We start from the raw sequence: 21,521 nt of genomic DNA on the forward strand, positions 1-21,521 counted from the left end.
ACGGCCCCTAGGCTGTCGGTGTAGAGGAGCAGCGTGCCAGGCCTCTGGGTGAATCTGCACCACTAACCTCAGGGTTAGCTGCCAAGGGCTTGAGCCCCACACCCCCAGGCCCCCTTTTTCCGGGAAATGCTGTTTGGTAGAGCACAGGCGGCATTCCTCCCGGAGCCCGGTCAGGACAGGGAAGCTGCCAACAATCTGAACCCAGCTCCCCAGGGCCACTAGTGGGCTAGAACCACCCACCTTGAAGGTTTGCAGCAGAGCAGTTTAAACCCTGTGCCACCCAGGCCCATGGTGGCCGGGCATTTGTTCTCCCATGGGGCCCCTCCTAAGCAGGCCCCATCCTGGCTTCACCAAACTGTCCAGCTCAGCCAGCAGCCCGGGCCCTCCACTGCAGCTGCAGCAGTGTGCTCACAGGACCCCCACCCCTTAGCCTTGGTTTGCAGGCAGGACCCCTCTGCCCTGTTTCCTCCCCCCCACCCCCACACACAGACCTGCTCCTCTGCTCCAGAAACCATAAATAGCCCTCTGGGGCCCCACCCTCTTCGTGCAAACAGCCTCAACCACTGGGTGCTTTATTTGGGTTGGCACCTCACCGAGGGCTGGGCCACCCACCAGGGAGTCCAGTCTGGCACCACCGAGCTTCCTACGGGCCTCCTGAGAATCCCAGCAGATGACGACAGGGTGCAGGGAGAGGGATGCTGGCTAGGGGTGGGGTCCCTCCTCCTGTCACCCGCGGATCTCCCCCCAGAAACCCTGCAGAGTCCTTGGCTGTGTTTTTGCCCTAGAGGACTCGATCCTGCTGTGCCCCCCCCACCCCTGCCCCCCTCTGCTCTGGGAACCTTTGTGCTTCACTGGAACGGCCACTTCACACTCAAAGCCAGCCCTGAGGCAGCTGGTAAAGATGTACCAATGCAGTGCTGGGGATGTCTGTGATAAAGACATGCCCGTGCGCGTGTGCCCGCCTGGGCAACCTGCAGGAGAGCACCCATGGGATGCTCTGCGGGGGGGCAGTGGCAGCTCCCTACAGAGGACAGACAGACCCGGCGGCCCCACACCACAGGCTAGCACTGCCCCTGTGGTGTAACTGCCCCTGCAGGTGTCCGCGGCTGTAACCACGGGCGTAAAAATCGCCTTTCCACGTGCCAACCTCAGCCCATCGTCCCCTGCTCACCAGCAGGGGAGATCCCAAACAAGCGAATGTCGAGTCCCAGGCTCGTAGATACACAGCCAGGGGTCAACTGATCTTTTTGTGGTCACAAATGACTCACCCAAAAACCCACGGCCATTGAGTTGGCATGGACCCTGTGGGACAGGGCAGAGCTGTGCTGTGGGCTTCCCAGACTGCAACTGTTGACCTGTCTCCAATCGGTTTTTCATGGCGGACCTTTCGGATGACAGCCCAGTGTGGAGCCTCTGAGATGCCAGGGCTCCTGACCCAATTACAGGGAGAGAGATTTTTTAAAATAAATTTTGCAGAAACGTCCTCTGGCCTCACCCCCACTATCTGGGCCCCCCGTTTGTCCACACCCCTTCTGATGGATGTCACTGACCCGGCCCCCCAGGTCCTCACCTGCTTCCTGGCCAGAGGTGTCCAGTTCTCAGAACACGGGGAGGCAGAGGAAGGACACGGGGCTGCGGCTGGAGGAACTGGACATGCTGCAGCTCCACCCCTCTGAGCCTGCATCCTCACACAGCAAGGGGACGACACACAGACTGAGTTGAACTGCCCCTGGGGGGTCTTGTCGGCAGGTCCCCAAGTGAGGGGTCCCAGAGAGGGTTGATTGGTCAGGGGAAGAAAGCCCGCCAGGGTGCTCCTTAGAGGCTGCCACGGCGAGACCTCAGCCCACGGAGCCTGGTCTCGGGATCAGGAGAGACCAGTCCCTGGAGAAGGACGCCATGCATGGGAAAGTGGAGGGGTAGCGATAGGAAGGCCCTTGAGATGGGTGGACACTGGCCGCCGCAGCAATGGGCTCACCCAGGGCGGAGGCCCTGAGGATGGTGCAGGCCCGGGCAGCATCCTGCACTGTGGCTTCTCATGACCAGTCTTGGTGGGAACAGGTCTCCAGCACGTCCTTCTGTGGAGAGACCCCCAGCCTTTTGGGGCGTCACTCCGGGGCCCCAGGTCCTGAGAGGACAGAGGAGGTGCAGCAGGTACACACAGCCCAGCCGTGTCTGGAAGGGGCCTGTCCAAAGGGGAGGTGTTTATGAGGCAGGACCTGTCCCTGCAAGCTGGAGCCCACGGTGACAGTCACTTGCTGGGGAGGCCTGGCCTTTCTGCCTTTCCTGGGGCTTCCAGTGGGGCTGCCCCCACCCCCACTCGGGACATAAACTTCCTGTGTGTCTGTGAATCTCTCCCCTGGGCTCCCATCAGCAGAGCTGGGCCCCACAAGGCTTCCAAGATCATCAGGTCGCTGCGTGCACTAGGACCTCTGTGGGCGACATCTTCCGGAATCCTCCGTGGGTATACCCGCTGGGGGCCATTGGGTTGGTTGGTTGGTTGCGACTCACAGTGGCCCTATGAAGCCGAGCAGAACTGCCCCTTGGGGATTAGGGCAGCACGGCCCATCTTGGTGTGGCCACCAGGTTCAAACCCCCGACTGTGCACCTAGTGAGCACGCTAGACCGCCACCCCCCGCCGTTCCCGGGATGCTCAGACCTGCTTGTGGGCCCGTCTGCGGCCTGTCCATAGGCCGTGTAGACATGGTGCAGGGCCTATGGGATGGTGTTGGTGGGCAGTGCCTGAGTTGAGCTCTGGCAATGGGAGTGGCTCAGGACTGGAGTGCTGAGACCACTTGCTCTCCCCACCCCCGCCCACCCCGGCCCACTTCACTCGGGGGATCCTGTGGGAAGAGCCTCTGGCTCATCTGAGGGAGGTGGGATTCAGGAAGGCAGGGAAGGAGGCCGGAGGAGGAGAAATCAGGGATGCCGGGGTGCGTTTGTTCGTGTGTGTGGTGTGTGTGTGCTTATGTATACATGTATGTGGGTGTGTACCTGTGCATGTGAATGTGCCTGTGTGTACCTACATGTGTGCATGCATTCGGTGTGTGGGCATCAGTGTAGGAGTGTACCGATGTGTGACTGTGCACACCTGTGTTTGGGAACACGTGTATTTCGCATGTTTGCATGTGTGTGCGTGAATGTGTACGGTGGGTGGGTGGAGTGGTGACTGTGGGTATCTGTGTGCATGCTTGTGTGCACATGCCTATACTGAATGTGTGGGTAGGAGTGCATGTCCTGGTGCGTGCACACGTCCCTATGTGTGTATGCATGTGTGTCTGTGTCTGCAGTTATGTAGGCATATGGAGTGTGTGCATAAATAAGTGCGTGTGTGGGAGTGGATGTGCATGTGTATGCTGTGTTGGTGTGTACGTGTGTAGTTGTGCATGTGTTGTGTATCTTGGTGTGTACGTGTGGCATGTACATGCATACACTGAATGTGTGTGTGGAAGTAGATTCACGTGTACATGTGTGCCCTTAGAAGGCAAGGGTACATCTGCAGCCCCTTGTCTCATGACCAAGTATGGAAAGGCCAGGACCCCAAACACAGATTGTACTCAGCCCCTGAGGGGCCCTCCCACAGTGTGACCACCCCCGGCCCCCAGCCACCCGGCCCAGCTGGAGGCATTTTCTGGGAGCCCTGGCGTTGCAGACAGACAGACTTAGAGGTGAGACAGCCACGCCTTTACTACCCAAACCACCTGGGCCCTTTTTTGGTAGGAACCACATCTGTCGGGGCCCAGAGTGACCTGTTGATTTCCTACATGGGAGAAGCCCCCACAACTTCCCAGTCACTCCTAGCCCCATCACCCCTGAGCAAAGGACAGGACTCCACCCCCCCTCAAAACCTCCCAGCCAGCTCCCTGGCACAGGCCCTGACCCACAGGCCGCTGCCCCTCTGCCATGCTGTCTCGGACGGCCCGGGACAGTGAGCCAGAGGGCACCAGGCTGTGGGCTTCCTGAACCTCTGCTCCAGAGTGCATCATCCTGAGCCTCACTGCCACGGGAGATGGGCGGCACGAGGGAGCCAGGTAGGCTCGCCCAGCAGGTACAGGACCAACCCCGGGTCCCACTGCACAGGGGCTTCCAGAACCTTCCCAGCCCTCCTGGGGAGGTGATATCCTCCCCTGAACCTGGTGCATCTCTGCCACCCCCACCTTCCGCAGGCACGTCATGCCAGGGCACTGTTGGTGGCTTACAAAGTGAAGCCCACAGGCAGCCAGCTTCCACCTGGCTCTCCTTTGGGCGGCCTGCCTGACTGGGAACGGGCCACAGCCATGCAGTGCAGGAGCCGAACCACCAGGGAAGGGGTGACATAGAGCGAGCGGAGGGCCAATGTGGCACTACCTCAGAGTTACCCCTCCACACACACACACACACACACGCCTGGCTAGGAAGGAGCTGAGTGAAGGCTTACTCCTGAGGGCCTTGTCACTGACCCTCACTGCCTAGGCCTCCTCCTGGTCACAGCGCGAGGGAGATGGCCCCGCCTTGGCCAGCTTCAGGGAGCCCAGCTTCCTCCGCCAAGAAGACAGCGTCTCCCCCAGGGCCTTCCGCAGCCCCGGGCCATCCTTGGCACTGGGCAGGGCCTGCCGGGGGGCCGGGAGCTTCCCTGTGAAGAGCTCCCATCGAGCCAGCGAGTCCACAGCCGCGTCCAGCTGCACCAGCTCCTCCTCCACCTCCTCCCTCTCCAGGGCCCGGATGCAGGCCGCCAGCCACAGCCTCTGCGCCCCGAGTGTCCCCTCAGGCTCGGCAGGGCTCCCAGCCGGGGGCTGGCTCTCCAGGTCCTCCAGGGGCAGCAGCTCCGGAGGCCCCCCGTCCGGGGTCAGGGGCTCCGACAGGCTGGGGGCCTCCGAGTCATTCTCGACACCGAGCCCTGAGTCGGCGCTGAGAGGCAGCGTGTCCTCAGACCCCAAGTGTTCAGGCACCTCCCAGCCGGGCCCGGCTCCAGCCACGGCCTGCATCCAGGCATGAAGTCCCTGAAATGGAGAAACACAGGCTGAGTCCAGGCACGGTCTACCGTGGGCTCACAAAACAAAGGGGGTCCCAGTGTCCTCAGCTGCAGCCTGTACACCTAAGGCGCGCCCAGGGCCAGCTCTCAGAAACCCCTAGGACTGCACGTGGGCACAGGCGTGGGGGCTCACATGTGGGCGGCAGCTGCGGGCAGTGTGTGGGAACAACAGCCTGCAGCTGGCTTCCTCTTCGAGGTCAGGCCACTCCCAGCCCAGCGCCCTCAGACAGCAGGGACTCGGGGCCAGGCAGGTCTCTGGAGGCCGGGAGGGGACTTAGCAGGGTCCCAGGGACAGGGATGAGACCCCTGGCCAGGGGCCAGCAGGACCTTCCTACAGCCAGGAGTAGCTGACCTGCCCAGCCTAGAGCCTGCCCTCCCTCTGGGCTCCTCCCCTAACTCACCCCTCCCCTCCCTAGGCCCCTCTTACTCTGAGCCCCTTCCCCCAGGTCGCTTTCCTTAGCTTAGATCTGCCCCCTCTAGGCCCTTTCCTGTCCCAGAAAGCCCCCTGCCGCTGCCTGCTCGGTGCCCTGACATGACGCTCAGGTCAGGAAGCATGCTCAGGGAGATCCTGGTCCACCCGGGGTGACCAAGAAGAAAGACTTGGCGCTGTCCTTCCAGAAAGCCCGGTGCAGCAGAGGCCCAACCTGACCCTTCGCTCTGAGGTCCACAGGGACCCCTCCCCCCAAGGCAGGGCAGGAGTGGGGAGTAAGGGAGGGGGACATGAAGATGCCCAGTCCTCCCATAAGGACCCTTGCCCACAGGCTACCCCAGGATGAGCCCCAACAGCCAGCTCGGCTGCCCTGGGACGTGTTCTGCCCCTCAGAACAGCAGTCCAGGCCAAACCAGCACCACGTCCTAGTGGAGACGGCTCCGCCGGCAGCCAGGTGTGCTCAGGCTGCCCCTTCCCTCACACCTGCTCCCTCTGTGAGCCGACACCCCAGGGTGACCCCTTCCCTCTGTGAGAGAGCAGGGCCCAGTCCTCCCAGGCTGCGGACCTTACAGGACAGGGTGCCAGGCCTTTCCCCTCAGAGCCGCCAGGTGGGACACTTTCCCAGAGTCCTGCACTGCGCCCTCACGCTGGGCCTCAGAGGCCCCAGACAGACAGCAGAACTGTCCCCCCACCCCGCTCGGGCTTCCTCTGCCGGGGCGGACGGGCAGGCCTTTCCTCCTGACACAGAGCCCCTGGGCCGCCCACAGCCATCATTTGCTTGGTTGACATCCAAGCGCTTGAGCCCACGTCACCAGGGCTTCTCGCTCTAAAACTCAGAGCCGTCTTGGCTTGGTTTGTCTTGTTTCGCTTTTAAATGTAAGCAAAGGCAGTTTGCCTTTATTCAAATGAGATCAAACCCCCCAAACCCAAGTCCACTCCTATCAAGTTCATTCTGCCCCCAAATCAATGCCGACTCACAGGGCAGACCCCACAGGAGAGGGTCGAACTGCCCGTGGGTTTCTGCGGCCCGTGGATTTGAACTGCTGTGTGGTTCGGGGCCCAATGTGTCACCAGGGCCCCGTTTAGTCATCTAAAGGTGGGTACGAAGAAATGACTTTGAACCCTGAGCTTGGAGGGAGGTCACTGAGTTTGTAAACAAACTCTTTTCTGCCCTGAACCAACTCCCCTCAGGGACCCCAGCCAGGCAGCTCCCCATGGGGACAGAAGAGGGCAGCAGCGCCACGCGGCTGGCTCAGCCCCAAGGGCCGCCTTCACAGTGTCACCTCTCCCGCCCGGCACTGGATCTGCCTAGATGGAAGCCCGGCAAGGGAGCAGCAAACCCACGGCCATCCAGTGGGTTCCGAAGCCTGGTGATGACGTGCTGAGCTACTAGCCCAAGGTCCGCGGTTGGAAAGTACGGGCCGCTCCGAGAGGGAAAGAGGAGGCTGTCTGCTCCTGCCCCCGAGGGCCCCTGGGATGGGAAAGCGAGGCCCGGCTCCAGGGAAGGCAAGTTCGGTGCCTGGGGCAGCAGTGTGGCCAGTGTTTAGTCCAGCCCGGCCGCGCTGGGATTCCATGTTGCAGAAACGGGCCAGGCCGTGCTGAGGGGGCTGCGGGCTGTCAGTGACAATGGGGAGCTTCCCCAGTCCCCCTTTATGGAAGCAGCCAACAAGCCCTCTCCTCCCTGTGTCCACTCCCCTGTACCTGTCCACTCCCCTGTGTCTGTCCACTCCCCTGTACCTGTCCACTCCCATGTCTGTCCACTCCCCTGTACCTGTCTACTCCCCTGTACCTGTCCACTCCCCTGTGTCTGTCCACTCCCCTGTACCTGTCCACTACCCTGTACCTGTCCACTCCTGTGTCTGTCCACTCTCTTGTACCTGTCCACTCTCCTGTACCTGTCTACTCCCCTGTACCTGTCCACTCCCCTGTGTCTGTCCACTCCCCTGTACCTGTCCACTCTCCTGTACCTGTCCACTCCCATGTCTGTCCACTCCCCTGTACCTGTCTACTCCCCTGTACCTGTCCACTCCCGTGTCTGTCCACTCCCATGTCTGTCCACTCCCATGTCTGTCCACTCCCATGTCTGTCCACTCCCCGTACCTGTCCACTACCCTGTACCTGTCCACTCCTGTGTCTGTCCACTCTCGTGTCTGTCCACTCCCCTGTACCTGTCCACTGCCCTATACCTGTCCACTCCCCCTCACTGGTCCACTCACCTTGTACCTGTCGAGCAGCTGGAAGCCCAGGAGGTGCTGCAGCTTCCGCAGGCAGATGGGGCAGAGGTCGGGGGGCCGCCGCAGGGCTTCCTCCAGGCTAAGCACGCCCTGCAGGAGGCAGCCCAGCCAGCGGCAGCTGCCCAGGCCCAGGAGGCGGCACAACGCGTGACAAGTGGCCTGGGGAAGAAGCGACCTGTCAGCCTTGCCCTCGAACCACACAGCCTACCTCCAAGACCCTCCCTCCCTGCCCCCAACTTCTCTGACAGCCCCCAGCCAAGGTCCTAGGAAGTCTGCAGTGACCTCAGGGCCAGGCTGCCCAGGGCACCAAGGACAGAGGCTCCTGCCTCCCCAACCCTACCTGAGACTCACTCCAGGCAGGCAGGTGAGCCGTGACATCCCTCTAGGGTCAGACACAGGCAGGTGCAGAGCTCAGCTCTGCCACTTGACTGCCCATGGCCCAGAGCTGAAGACTTAGCATGTCTGCCTCAGTTTCCTCAGTCACACAGGTGGACAGAACAAGGCTGTCATTCACCTGGTGCATACCTGCTTGACTCACTTCCCCCCTCCACCTGATTCTGCACCCTTATCAACTTCCCTGAGCCCAGCAGACCCCCAGCACTGGCCCTCGGCCGACCACACTCACCCTGCAGCACTGTACCGAACCAAGGGCACTGAAGGCCAGGCCAGGGCCCTGCTCCTGCACACGGACTTCAGTGTTGCTCTCTGCTGCCTCTGCCAGGCCCAGATCAGCGGTGCTGGGCTCCTCCTGCAGCGACTCCCCTGAGAAGCGGGCAAAGCTGCAGACACCCACCTCTGGGAGAGGGGAGGGATGGGGCTGAGGACAAACCCACCCCTTCCTTTCTGCCCAGAGATGCCCCCTGGGGAGCAGTCATTGCCCAGGAGGAGCTGGAAGGGGCACTGTCCCCCAGGTGTGCACCCGCTTCCCCTAGGCAGGGGGTGGGGTTGGAGTGGCAGGCCACAATGAGGAGGGCGGAGGCGGCAGCTCACCGTGCCCAGGCAGGGACTGGCTGAAGGTGAAGGCCCAGGTCTCTCGTGGGTACAGGTCAGACAGTGTGAGGCCCAACACGCATAGTGCATCGTCTGGCTTATGGGTTTTCAGGAAGGACAAGATGCCACCTGGGGACATGGAGCGAGGAGATGGGGCTTTCAGCGCCCAGTTGGTGCCAAGTGGAGGGACACTCCTCCCAACACACCCTCTCCTGGGTTTAGATTGCAAAGCACCTCCCAGCTCTGTCTGCACAACTGTCCCCAGTTCATGGACGGTCCAGGTATGGCCTATGTCCAGATGGAGAGGACCGTGCACACAAAGCTCACTCTCACTCACTCGCCCTGCCCTCTTCTGATCACCTGACCCCCAGGGCCGGGGACAGGACCCCACAGAGCGGACTTGGAACTTGCCTTTTACTAAGACCCAAACTCACGGACACTGAGTCGGAGCCGACTCACAGCGACCCGACAGGGCGGGGTACACGGCCCATGGCTTTCTGAGACGGTCACTCTTTACAGGAGGAGAAAGCCCTGTCTTGCTCCCACGGAGCAGCCGGTGGTTTTGAACTGCTGACCTTGCAGTGATCAGTGCACTGAGTAACCACAACACCACAGGACTCCTCCCAGCACTGAGTCAACCAATGAACCCCCTCCTCCCTTCTCTTGGCCGGTCCGGGCTCTGTCTGCGTGAGGAAGATCCTTTCTGCTCCCCATGACAGGACCCTGGGCATGATCACCCACCTGTGTGGAACTGGAGCTGGCCCGCATCCCTCCAGGGGCGGGAGGAGCAGTGAATGGGCGGGGCTGACACCAAAGGAAGGCAGGTGACTCTCAGGCCTGGGAAGAAGGCCTCAGTGTAGCTCCGCACGTTGTCCAGCAGGGGGCATGCCACTGGCCCCTCACCCAGATCTGTGGGCAGAGCGGCATGTCCATGCCCACCAGAGACCCTCCCCTCCCCCTGCCCAGGCACACCCCTTTGCCGGCAGGGGCTAGCTGGGAGACCGAGGCCAGAGTAGCAAACACAGGCCCCCCACAGAGGTCTGCTGGGCAGAGTGGACTTGCCCTTGTGGGTTTCTGAGGTTGTCCATCTTTAAAGGGACAGACAGCCTCATCTTCCTGCAATGGAGTGGGCTGTGGGTTTGAACCACTGGTCTTGGGGGAGCAGTCTATGGCACCGCGCCCCCAGAGCTCCTGAAACCCCTTCTGGCAATGGGAGTGTGGAGAGAACGACCCTGCGGGCTGAGGGAGCTGAGGCAACTCTCAGCAGCCTGGCCTCATGGGCTCAGGGTGGGCAGCACTTGAGACTGCCCTTGTGTTTTTGCCACATTATGGCTAGTAACGGGGCCCTGGTGGCACTCAGCCAGGACCTGAGAGGTGGGCAGCTGAAATCCAGCAACCTCGGTGCCACGCCTGGCCTCCTGGCCTCTCATCCCAGGTACCAGACACTCCCGGGCTGCTCCCTCCCCACTCCCGTCAGTCCTGTGGGCTCCTGGGCAGCCCCCTCCCGCCCCAGCAAAGACCCCTGGTACCTATGGGCTGCAGAAAGATGTGCCTCCGCCTGGGATTCAGTTTGCGGCCTTGCAGGGACTGGTAGAAGGTCTGGAAATCCTCGGGGGGCTCAGGGCGGCTCAGGAGCCAGTCAGAGGCCGTGTGGATCCGCAGTGGGTGGAAAAGAGTCCCATGGGGGTTGTAGGCCTCGGCCAGGAACAGCCGCTCCACCGGGGAGAAGGTTGAGGCATAGAGCTGGCCCAGGGCCACGTCGCTGGACACCAGGGCGTCCTTCAGGACCCGAGGGCCGAAGCTGAACTCCTGGGCAGGTCTACACTGGAGCATGTCCACTCCCGGGACATGAGCCACTACCCATGAGCCACCAGGGCACAGGCACAGCGTCTTCCAGAATCTTCTCTCTGCTGCTCCATGGAGGTGGGGGGCCTGTCAGCACCCCAAGGCCTGTTGTCACCCTGCAGCAGCTGGGGGTGGGGACACAGACAGCACGGTCACCTCTCTCAGATCCCACAGCCTTAGGGGACACCACATGGTGGACGCTTTGATGGCTCTGATGCACCTGACCTAAGCGATGGTTTTCTCTTTGGACATGAGAGTGGACCATGGAGAAGGAGGACCAGACCGAATCTGAAGGGCCGCGTTGTCCAGGAGCACTGACTAGCCCACGCCCTGCCGGAGGAATGAACGGGCGTGTCTCGGAAGAGGGAAGGCAAGAACGCTCCTTAGAGGCAAGGAGGGACCGCGAGACTTGTCTCTCGTCCTTCGGACGCATTAGCAGCAGAGAGCAGTCCCTGAAGAAGGGCACCGTGCGTGGTAGAGGGGAGGGGCACAGCATGGTGGAAGACCTTCGACCAGATGGACTGTCCGGCGGCTGTGGCAAACAGGGGCTCAAACAGGAGAACAATTGTGTGCAGAGTCGGGGTGTCAAGCCCTGGATTCCAGCGGCCTTTTCTGGGGGGCTGAGGCACCCCAACTCATTCTAAACCAGCAGCTATTGAGCTGACTGGCTCACAAGGGGGCCTGTGCTCCTGGGGGGAGGGTCTAAGCTGTTCTGGGGATCCAGGGGAAGAGGCTAGGCCTTTCTCCTGAGCTGCCTCTGATGGACCCCGACCTCTGCCCTGCGATCAGCAGCATACAGTGGCTCCTGTGCTCAGGGTCAGGGAGACTCAGGCTCTGACTGCCGGAAGTTAGGGGAGAGAGAGAGTTAGGGGGAGGGGGGCAGAAAAGGCACCCCGTGGTCTAAGGGGCAGCAGAGGCCAGTGTGGCCGGAGTGATGTGCAGAGGGGAGGAGGTCCTGAGTGACCCTGGGGAAGCTGTGCAGAAATGCTGGGGCTAACCCGAGGCCAAGAGCCTGTCAGCTCCGGGAAGGGGTGGGGAGGGCAGAGTGTGCTTGTGTGAGTACACACATGAATATATGTGCCCATGCGTGGTCAGCCCCCCTCCCGGTGTGACTGCACAGCACCCCCATCTGATTGGACAGCCCCCCACCTGACTGGACAGAACACCCCCCCAACTGACCAGAGAGACCCCCCTCTGACTGCCAGCCCTGTCTGCTGGGCAGCCCTGTCTGACTGAATAGCTGACTGTCCCCTGAACGGGCCCTGCAGGTGGCCGCTGCAGCTGTGCCCTTATTCACCACCACCCGAGGAGCCTCCAGCTCAGAGCGCCCTGGTGGGGCCGGCGCAGGAGCGGGCGCGGTTTGGGGGTTCACACTCCTGGCAAGGCTCCAGGCCCACAGAGGGGAAGCTGAGGCATCGCCCTGGGGGGCCAGACACTGGGTTTCCTGTCCCCCTCCTGTCCCCTGCTGGGTGCCCCCTCCAAGACAGGGACTTGCTCACCCTGCCGCGCGCCGGCCTGGGGCCAACCCTCTGGGGTCCCTGCGCTCCACGCTGCTGGGTCTCCCGCCCTGCGCCCCAGCCTGGAGTTCTCCGGGGGCAGCGACCGAACCTGGGAGGTACGCGGACCGGCACGTGGGCGCACGCTCACACCCTGAGGGTGTCTTCAGCTCCAGAGATGCCTGCAGCCTCCGTCACCCAGGAACCCTCTGTCCCCGTGCTAGCCAGGGGCAGGACTCTGTCACGCCCTCTCCCCGCAGGGCCGGCAAGGGGAGCCCGCCCCGGCGCCCATCTCAGGGGTACAAGTCCTGGACACCCGACGCCACAGCGAACCAAACCGCCCCCCGCGCCGCAGCCCTCCTGCTGCTGCCCGGCACCAGCCCCTCGCAACCCCGACCCGGGCCCAGCGCCCCGACCGTCCTACCTGCCGGCCCGGTGGACGGCCTCGGGCAGAACGCGCAGGAGGGCGGGCGGGGCGCACGTGACGTCTGCGGGGGCGGGCGGGAGGGGCGGGACCCTGTGAGCGCAGGCAGCTGCAGGCTCCCCGCCCCCTGCCCTTCTTGTGCCCCAAACTCACGGCAGTGAGGATGGACGAGGTGCTAGGCAGACCGACAGGGGAGGGTCTCCAGAGGGCCACCCCAGCAGCGAGGGGTCCCCAACCTGGGGCAGCCTAGCTGCCATCACCCCTGCCTGCAGAGGAGAATAGTGATCCCTGTATTCCACATAGTTTAAACTTAAGTCCAGTGGGACAGTGGTTAAGGGATGTGAACCCAGACAGGGCCAGTCCCTGGGCTCACTGGCAGAGTGGTTTGGGGGTCATGAGTCCCCACAATACCTGCCTCATCCCCTGTGGAACCTGCTTGCTGGCTACTGTAGGCCAGTGGGGCAGGAAATTGCTTCTGTCCACCTCCCTAGGGTCCTTCTGGGTGGAGTCAGGAGGCGGGTGGGGTGCCTCCTCTAGGGACCATGACTGATCAGCACCCAGGAACGCAGGGGAGCCATCCAGCGGCCTTCTGTCCCTGCTCTATCCAGAGCTGGGCAAGGACCCTGCTGGTCACCGCTTACCCGAGGCTCCATTCCCCTCCACAGCTGGACCGGGCAGCTCTGCCCAGGCCGCCCTGCACTTTGGAAGCCAGAGCCCTGTGCTCAATCAGCCAGGTAAGCCCCAGGGCACCCACGGCTGCTTACTGGCTAATCGGGAGCAGACAGCTTCACTAGATTTTCCCCAAGCCCTTGCTTGACAGGGGCAGCCACACCCAGCAGCTAGGTCTGCTCTCCCCTTCCCCCAACATCATTAGTAAGCAAGCACAGGGGAGGCCCTGCTTGCCTGGCTTTCTGGGAACTCCCTGTCCAGGATCGGAAATAAGGACAGTGCTGGTTCCTTGAAGGTGCTGTGGGCTGAGAGAGCGAGGGGTGCCTGCCAGGCCTGGGAGCCAGCTCTTTGAAGGGGTAAAGGTTAGTAAATCAGCACCAGGAGGTTCCCGTTTGCCTACCTTACCTGGCTCATTGGGCCATCGGAGAGCTCAGAAGAAGGGGTTCTTGGGGGCCTGGGAGCCTCAGCAGCCAGCCCACCTCCTGCGGAGGTGACCTTGCTCAGAAACAGGGTCTTTGAAGATGAGTTAGCCTGCAGGTGGGGCTGGTGGGGTTGGGGTGACTTGCGGTTCTTGATCAAAGGGGGAGAGAGAGGCAGACACAGAGGGAAGGTTGCCATAGGGACACTGGAGTAAGGTGACATCTGACCAAGGGATGCGGGGGCCACCAGCAGCTGGACCAGGACAGTTCCCTCTCCAGGGGCCTTATGGGGACATGTGCATCCAACAACTGACTTCAGACTCAGAGACGCCAGTGAGGCCACACCCAGTGGTCAGCTCTCACAACTTCATGTCAAGCATCCTGCTGACACATCTCTCCACCTTTAATTTTATCTTCAGAGGGAGTCACACCTCCACGCCCCCTCTGTCAGCTGCTTGCTGCCTAACACCTGCACCTGGAAGAAGCGCTGAGACCTGCCACCTGCGCCAGTCACCTGCTTAGGACTTTTCCTTTTTACCTAGTTTCATTCAGGTCAGTGGATGGCAGGCAGGGAGAGAGGTAGATGATAGATGGATGGATGGATGGATGGAGAGATAGATAGATGGATAGATCATAGATAAGGATAGATAGATGATACATAAATAGCTCGACCGAAACAAAACAAAGAAACTACCCCCGAGTCAATTCTTACTTCTAGTGACCAGTATCGTGTTTCTGAGACTGTAAATCTTCAGACAGCCTCACTTTTCTTCCACGGAGCAGCTGGTGGATTTGAACCATGGACCCTGTAGCCAACAACCCCATGCTGCCTTATCTCACATGCACACTAAGTAGTGTCTTTTCCCCCTCCCCTTCCACCCTGTGTGGGTGAGAGTTCCCTGGGCAGGCCACTGTTACACTTTCCGCAGCGCCTATCCTACCAGTGTGGCTTCAGATCACCTGCAAGCCCGTCACGCCCCCATGCCCATCCCCTCCCCATCTGTTTCCACCCCCTTCCTCCCCAGCACTCAGAAGTGTTTTTTTCTCCACACCCTACACGTTGGTCATCCTGAGGGTAGGGAGGGGACGAGTTCCCTTCCAATCCTAAAGAGTGACTAAGGGTCTGGTCTTCAAGGGTGTGGCAGTGACATCATCACCTGTCAACTTGAGCGAAGGGGTGGAGTCTAGCCTGTCAATCAGGTCTTAGCCAGTCATGCCTCTGTGTGAGCAGGGCCTTCTCCTGAGGATTCTGGGAATGCCTGTCTTCCTCCCTGGAGGCGGGACACACACTCTCTCTGTTTCACCTTCCTGATGACAAGCCACATGGAGTTATGATGATGGAGCCAGAGCCCTGGAGGTGGAGGAACCACACAGAGACCCACAACAGTGCTGAGATGCTTCCACTGCCACTGGATCCACAAGACTTTCCACCCACCAGCCTGTGCTCTTCCTGCATTCAGTGTTATGTGCTGCGTGAGTCTGAAGAGGAATTTGTAGACTTTGATCAGACACACAGGCTAACATCAGACTGATGGACTTGATCTGGACTGGGCGGGATGTTTTCTCAATGTACTATTGCTCTTTGACATGAAGTCCTAGTCTACCCAGACTAACACAAAGAGCTTAACGGTCTCTTTCCGTCTTCTTTTGATTCCGTTTATCCTTAAGCTTGTCAAAACCCCCTCGGGTCTAGCGATGGTGCTGGCTGGGAGTAGGGAGAGGGCCGTGGGCTGTGCCAGGAGGTCACAGGAGTTCACCCAGGGCGCTGCCTAGAGGCAGGGATGCAGAGGCTGCAGCTCACGCACTTTGGACACATTGTCACGAGGGACCAGCCCCTGAGAAGGACAGCATCTTGACAAAGTAGAGGGGAGAAGAGGAAGCCCCTCAAAAAGACGGATGGACACTGCGGCTGCAAGCCCGGGCTCAGACAGAACGAGCGAATTTGGTTCAGGACTGGGCAGTGTTGGGTCCCACATGACGGCACCTAATGGAGCCACGGCAACCCTTGGTTCTATTATTATTAGAGATCACCGTCGGAGGCAAGGGGGCTTGATGGAGCAACAGATTAAGCTTTGTGCTGCTAATTGCAAGGTTAGCAGTTCAAATCCACCAACTGCTCCTCGGGAGAACGAGGAGGCTGTCTGTCTGGGAAAGACATACAGTCTTGGAGATCTTCCATGGAGTTACCCTGAGCCAGAACCGACTCGATGGTGGTGCGGTGGGTTAAGCATGGCTGCTGATGGCCAGGTCAGCTGCTCAGGCTGCTAGCCCGCAGAGGGGGAGGGGAAGACGTCACAGCTTCAGTGAAGATGTACAGTAGAACCCTGGACTTAGACACGAATCTGGTCTAGAAGGAGCGTCGAGATGTGATATAGTCAAGTTCCGAATTGATTTCTCTCATAAGAAATCATTGAAAATGGATTAATCCATTCACGACCACTAAGTCTTTACCCCAACCTTACCTTTTTATACAAAACATGACGCGGACATTTTAAAGTCAATAAGTGTGCAGAGTTAAATCATATAACTTAAATAGGAGACAACATTAAAAACATTTTAACAACTACAGGACAGCTCATACCTCGAGACGGATGAGGATCTGGATCTGTGGACACGGACGTGGAGAGGAGGGATACAGAGAGAGTCAGTGTTTGGAAGGAGAATCCCCTTCCACAAAGTCAACTGGTAGCTGCTTTTCAGGATTTTTTCCCTTCTTTGCCTTTTTTCACTAGAACCTGACTGACTTTCTCTTAAAAAATAAAAATATCTGTCTAATGCAGTCTGCTGCTGCCGTTTCCTTAAGCGTTTACTAACAGGGTTTACTAAATTATCATCGACAATATCAATAGCATGTTTATCCAGTTCTTTTTCATGATTCTTTTTAAAACACTCTTTCTTAGGACCCATGGTTTTTATCTAAAAACAGTTTTTAAAAAAGCCACAAAAACTAAGAAAATTATAGCAAAACATTTGGAACACAATCGCAAAAGGTTTAAACTATGCATACTAACAATGCCAACTAGCGTCGAGTGACGGGAAAGATTCTAATTGCTTTTGCTTACAAACATCACGTGCTTCGGGTCGGATTCCCATGTTTCGTTCGAGCTCTGGTGCAAAAATTTCCAGACATTCAGCGTCGAAATCCGACTCTGTGGAGTCCTGGTGCAGTCGGGCCCAGGTTCTCTGTCCTGCCTTGCAGACCCTGGGCAGCCCTGCTCTCCCCTACAGGTGGTGATGAAGGAGTGGGGGATGTAGGTGGAGGGAACTGATGTTTGGGGGTGAGGTTGTGTGCTGGAGAATGGCCCCATCACGCACAGTGAACCCTCTAGGGCAGAGAAGGACTGCTCCCTAGGGCTTCCGAGGCTGTCTGTCCTACGGGAGCAGACAGCCTCATCTTTCACCCTCCGAGGAGTGGGTGGATTTGACCCACTGACCACGCAGTTAGCAGCTCAGAGCACTGAGTGGCTGAGCGGGGTGACAGGTCCTCATGCCCGTCTGGGGGAGCCGGGGGATCTCCCTGAGCATGTGGCATTAGGAGAAGGATTGCAAGTGGGCTATGTCCCCTAGGCCTGAGGAATGACCCCCAGAAATGCCTGTGGGTGGTGGGCCAATGCCAATTCCTACTGAGGCCTAGAGGCGGGGGGTGCCCAGCCCTGACCCTTGAGTGCAGCCTTGAGCCATGGGGTAGTGCTCACTGCAGTTCAGGGCCTGGGCGACTGGTTCTGGGGGCTTGCTCTCAGGATAAAGCACCCCCCGACACAGTAAGGTTTCCAGCATGGGAGCTGCACTGCCTGTGGCATCATGGTGGCCTTCCCCCACCCATGTGGTCTGGGGGTTGAGATGGCATGGTGGGTGGGTCAAGGATCTAGGAGGGGTCAAGGATCTAGAAGGGGCTGCCCTGGCATCTGTCACCATCCTTCCCCCACCCAACCCCCTCATTCTCACTCAACTTGGTTTCTCACATTCTGTGCTGAATTTCCATTTGTCTCTACCTCTCCCTCCATCTGTCTGTCTGTATTCTAGGTCTCTTACTCCCTCTGTCTCCATCTCTGTCTCTGTCCCCTTCTCCTCGTTCTCTGTGCCTGTCTCTCTGTCCCCGTCTCCTGGTTCTCTGTCCCCGTCTCCTGGTTATCTCTGTCCTGTCTCTCTGTCCCTGTCTCCCGTCTCTCAGTTCCGTCCCTCTGTCCCTGTCTCCCGTCTCTCCCCGTCTCCTGGTTCTCTGTCCCCGTTTCCTGGTTCTCTGCCCCCATCTCCTGGTTCTCTGTTCCCGTGTCTTGGTTCTCTCTGTACCGTCTCCTGGTTCTCTGTCCCTGTCTCCTGGTCCTCTGTCCCCATCTCCTGGTTCTCTGTCCCCATCTCCTGGTTCTCTCTGTCCTGTCTCCTGGTTCTCTGTCCCTGTCTCCTGGTTCTCTGTCCCCATTTCCTGGTTCTCTGTTCCTGTCTCCTGGTTTTCTGTCCCTGTCTCCTGATTCTGTCTCCATCTCTCTTTCCCCGTCTCCTGGTTCTCTGTCCCCATCTCCCATCTCTCTGTTCCCATCTCCTGTCTCTCTGTCCCCATCTCCTGGTTCTCTGTCCTGTCTCCTGGTTCTCTGTCCCTGTCTCCCTGTCCCCATCTCCTGTATCTCTGTCCCCATCTCCTGTCTCTCTGTCCCATCTCTCTGTCCCTGTCTCCTGTCTCTCTGTCCCTATCTCCTGGTTCTCTGTCCCCGACTCCTGTCTCTCTGTCCTGTCTCCTGGTTCTCTGTCCCCGTCTCCTGGTTCTCTGTCCCGTCTCCTGGTTCTCTGTCCCCGTCTCCTGGTTCTTATTCCCATCTCCTGGTTCTCTGTTTCCATCTCCTATCTCTCTGTACCGTCTCTCTGTCCCTGTCTCCCATCTCTCGGTTCCGTCCCTCTGTCCCTGTCTCCCATCTCTTTCCCCGTCTCCTGGTTCTCTGTCCCCATCTCCTGTCTCTGTCCCCATCTCTCTGTCCCCGTCTCCCATCTCTCGGTCCCGTCTCTCTGTCCCGGGTGCTTCTCTTAGCTTCTGGGTTCTGAGCCGTCAGTCACCAGCATGAACCCAAGCGGTGCTTCTCAAGCAGAACAAGGAAAACTCCAGCGGGGTCTCTGTGTGTGTGTGTGTGTGTGTGTGTGTGTGTGTTCCTGAAGCACCTCCTCCTCCACCATCCACCTCTGAAGATGTCCAACTTGACTCCATGCCTTAATGACATTGATTCATTTCAGGATCAACCTTGACCTGGGCTGTCTGAACTTGTCCCCTGTGGTCTCCAAATATGACCCTGCCCTTGGTCCCCACCCAGCCTGAGAGTGACAACAGTAGAGCCCCTGCCTCTGGGTGGTCTGGTGTGGCGGGTGGAGGCGGTGCCAGCCAGGAGGGCTCAGGGTAAACCGGCATTCTTAGGACTCTGGTGGCAGGAAGCCCTGACAGCTGCCCCCCACCCCCCACCCCAGCTCAGTTCTCACAGCACCAAAGGGGTGGCCCACAACTCCCCACGGCAGTGCAGGCAGGAGCTCCCTGGGCAGGGACCCCACACCCTCAGGCCACGTGGGCCTGCCCACAGTGGACATGGGTCTCCGGGGCCCAACCACGGGGAAGGTCGTCCACACAGGAAGCGTCCCTCTGGGGTGTGCAATGTCCTGGTGGCAGCCTGCCTTTCTGCAGCCTCACGTGGTGAGGTCCAGAGTGCTGGCCCCCTGCAGTCTGCCTCTTTCTCGCAGGCCCCAGGGCCCTTGCACAGGCTCTCCTGTCTGACCCCCTCCCCACCCAACAGCAGAGTCAGGGCACCTGTAATTACCTGTCCAGGGTCGGTCACCTTCAGCAGAACCTCCTGTGGGATTCTCCGTGCAGAGTGAGCGCTGACCGTGCCTGGCTACTGGCCACCTCATAGCACAGGGCCCCCCAGAGGTCCTCCCTGCTGCTCACACCCGTCCCCACCTGTGACCACACGTGGGACACGCCCATGCCACACCTGGATCACAGGTGCCCACACCCATACACAGGCCTGGCACATGCTCACGACACACATGCTCAACACTCACCCGCACCCAGCACCAGACGCACTCACACAGAGCACAGCATGCTAACCGAGTCACAGCACAAGCCTAGAGCCCTCATGCCCACTGCATGCCCAGCACAGGCGGGTGTGTGCCCAGGCTGCGGGCACAGCTGGGCACCCTTGCCGCCCAGCTGCCTGCGGGGCTCCAGCCCAGTCCCAGCCCTACTGCAGCAGCCTCTGCCAGCCAGTGTTTGCCGAGTGGTTTCCATGGAGACGCCTGTCAGCTGAGGGAAGGGATGAGGGCGGGGAGGGTGGTCTGCCACTGGGGACGGAGGACGCTGGGTCCTGGGCAGCCTGAAAGGGGGGTCCCATGAACAGGGATGCCTCACACCCCAGAAGGGGCTCTTCCCTGGGCCACCTGGCAGGGAGCTGAACCCGGTCACTCCGTCACTCCCCCAAACTGGTGTGCAGTGCTGGCCCGGCTCTGGGCACCACTGCCAGGGGGAGGGACGGGCACAGTGAGGGACCCTGGGCCCAGGCCAGGAGGGCAATTGCAAAGCGACCTAAGCTCCCCCCTCACCCCGTGTCACCTACAACCTCCCCTTGTGACTGCAACTCCAAACAAGGTGGGGTGTGCCCTCACACCCCAGACTTGTCACACCCGAGCCAAGGCTGTCACCAAGGCTGCCTCCAGGGAGATCACGATGGGGACACAAAATTCAGCGTGTGACCTGTGCGCAGCAGGCTCCAGTTTAAAAAACATCAGCCGCCTGAGACGGAGAGGCCAACAGTACCAGAAGGGCACGACTGGAAGCAGCCAGGGAGAGTGCTGGCACTTAGGCATGGTGAACCCCGGCAGGAGAACCAAGCCACGGGCAGCAGCCAGCTCAGGGGGCTTAAGCAAGAGCGCTGAGCACCCCAACAAAGCTGTACTGGCGGGTGAGGTGTGACTCTGGGGCCCATTCTGGGAGCTACAAGGGACTTCATAGGGCTTGTCTGAGCAGACCAGCCCCCCACAGCCAAAGGGCCAGGCACAGCGATGACATGTCAAGAGTCTAGTAAAGTCAGAGAGGATGGGAAAGACAGGAGAGAGAGTGGAATAAAGGAGTCGGATACATTTCATAGTAGCATGCCCACCTCAGCCCCTCTTGGTGGCCACGTAGAACTGGGAGGAGTGAGAGCGACCCTTTACCCTCTTGGGACACTTATAGGTGGCCATAAGACACGCATGTTCAGTAGGTACATACTTGACAAGGTGGGTGGTACCTGTATTAAAGGTCTCTCCACTCACAGGCGAGGAAACTTAATCCCTGCACTGGGGAAGGTACAAGGGGAGCTGGGCGTCATGGTGGGAAGAGAGCAAAAGGATTGTGTCTGCCTCTGTAGGGACATAGGATCCACCACGCGCTCACTCTAAGGCAGCACAGCTGTTCAGGGGAGAATCTGTGGGAATGATATTTAAAGCAGGGTCATGTACTTGAACTTTAACTTACCAAAGTGGAGGCTTTCCTACCGTGGAAGACCAGCTTTCCAGACCACCCCCTCCCCCTCTCCGTGATAAGTTAGGGGATACGGTCCTTGTCCCATTTCCCTCCGTCTGAGTTTCCCCCGAGGAGTCTGCTCCCGTGAAGACATGCAGTCTGGGAAACCCGACGGGCAGGGCAGGGCAGGGGTGGGGTCCAAAGAACTGAACAGCTGACTCGCTGCCCTAGGGAGCACTGGACTTGTAGTTTATGACCTCCTGTAGTTAATATGTAAACAAACAGGTATGCAAAACTAGGTCATGAGTTCCAGAATGTTCAAGAACACCTGAGGGAAACAGCGACACCTGCTATTGCAGATGTTACTGTGTCGCTTCCTGAGCCATCACTTTTGTGGGAGCTGCACGGTGTCCGCAGGAGGGGGACCACGCCTTCAGAGCAGCGGTTCCCAGCCTTCCTCATACCGTCCCTCGTGTGGTGACCCCAACCATAAAACTAGTTTTTAATCATTAGGGGCTCATACAACTCTTAT

General features: G+C 59.6%; 1 protein-coding gene across 3 annotated transcripts; it reads right to left on the reverse strand.

Annotated features, from left to right (window-relative positions):
* Positions 1–4,445: 4,445 nt before the first annotated feature.
* Positions 4,446–10,495, reverse strand: AMZ1 (archaelysin family metallopeptidase 1). 3 transcript variants are annotated; one of them, XM_075527601.1, is made up of 6 exons: positions 10,192–10,495; positions 9,404–9,571; positions 8,663–8,791; positions 8,298–8,467; positions 7,655–7,762; positions 4,446–4,976 (listed from the first exon to the last, which is right to left on the reverse strand). In XM_075527601.1, the coding sequence occupies exons 1-6, from the start codon at positions 10,493–10,495 to the stop codon at positions 4,446–4,448; spliced, it is 1,410 nt and encodes a 469-aa protein (XP_075383716.1). The 3 variants fall into 3 exon arrangements, with proteins under 3 accessions (XP_075383716.1, XP_075383715.1, XP_075383717.1); XM_075527600.1 differs by having other exon boundaries at positions 7,655–7,831; XM_075527602.1 differs by lacking the exons at positions 4,446–4,976; positions 8,298–8,467 and having other exon boundaries at positions 7,752–7,831.
* Between the last annotated feature and the right edge of the window lie 11,026 nt (positions 10,496–21,521).

Source organism: Tenrec ecaudatus, chromosome 12 (genome assembly GCF_050624435.1).
Source record: "Tenrec ecaudatus isolate mTenEca1 chromosome 12, mTenEca1.hap1, whole genome shotgun sequence".
Classification (NCBI taxonomy): domain Eukaryota; kingdom Metazoa; phylum Chordata; class Mammalia; order Afrosoricida; family Tenrecidae; genus Tenrec; species Tenrec ecaudatus.

What these genes read in the sequence shown, in the direction of transcription:
- AMZ1 (XM_075527600.1), bottom strand. Translation starts at nt 10,495, where the DNA reads ATGCTCCAGTGTAGACCTGCCCAGGAGTTCAGCTTCGGCCCTCGGGTC. An exon ending in CCAGTCCCTGCCTGGGCACG is followed by an intron (nt 8,468 to 8,662) that starts GTGAGCTGCCGC and finishes CCCCTCTCCCAG; the next exon opens with AGGTGGGTGTCTGCAGCTTT. An exon ending in GTTCGGTACAGTGCTGCAGG is followed by an intron (nt 7,832 to 8,297) that starts GTGAGTGTGGTC and finishes CTTCTTCCCCAG; the next exon opens with GCCACTTGTCACGCGTTGTG.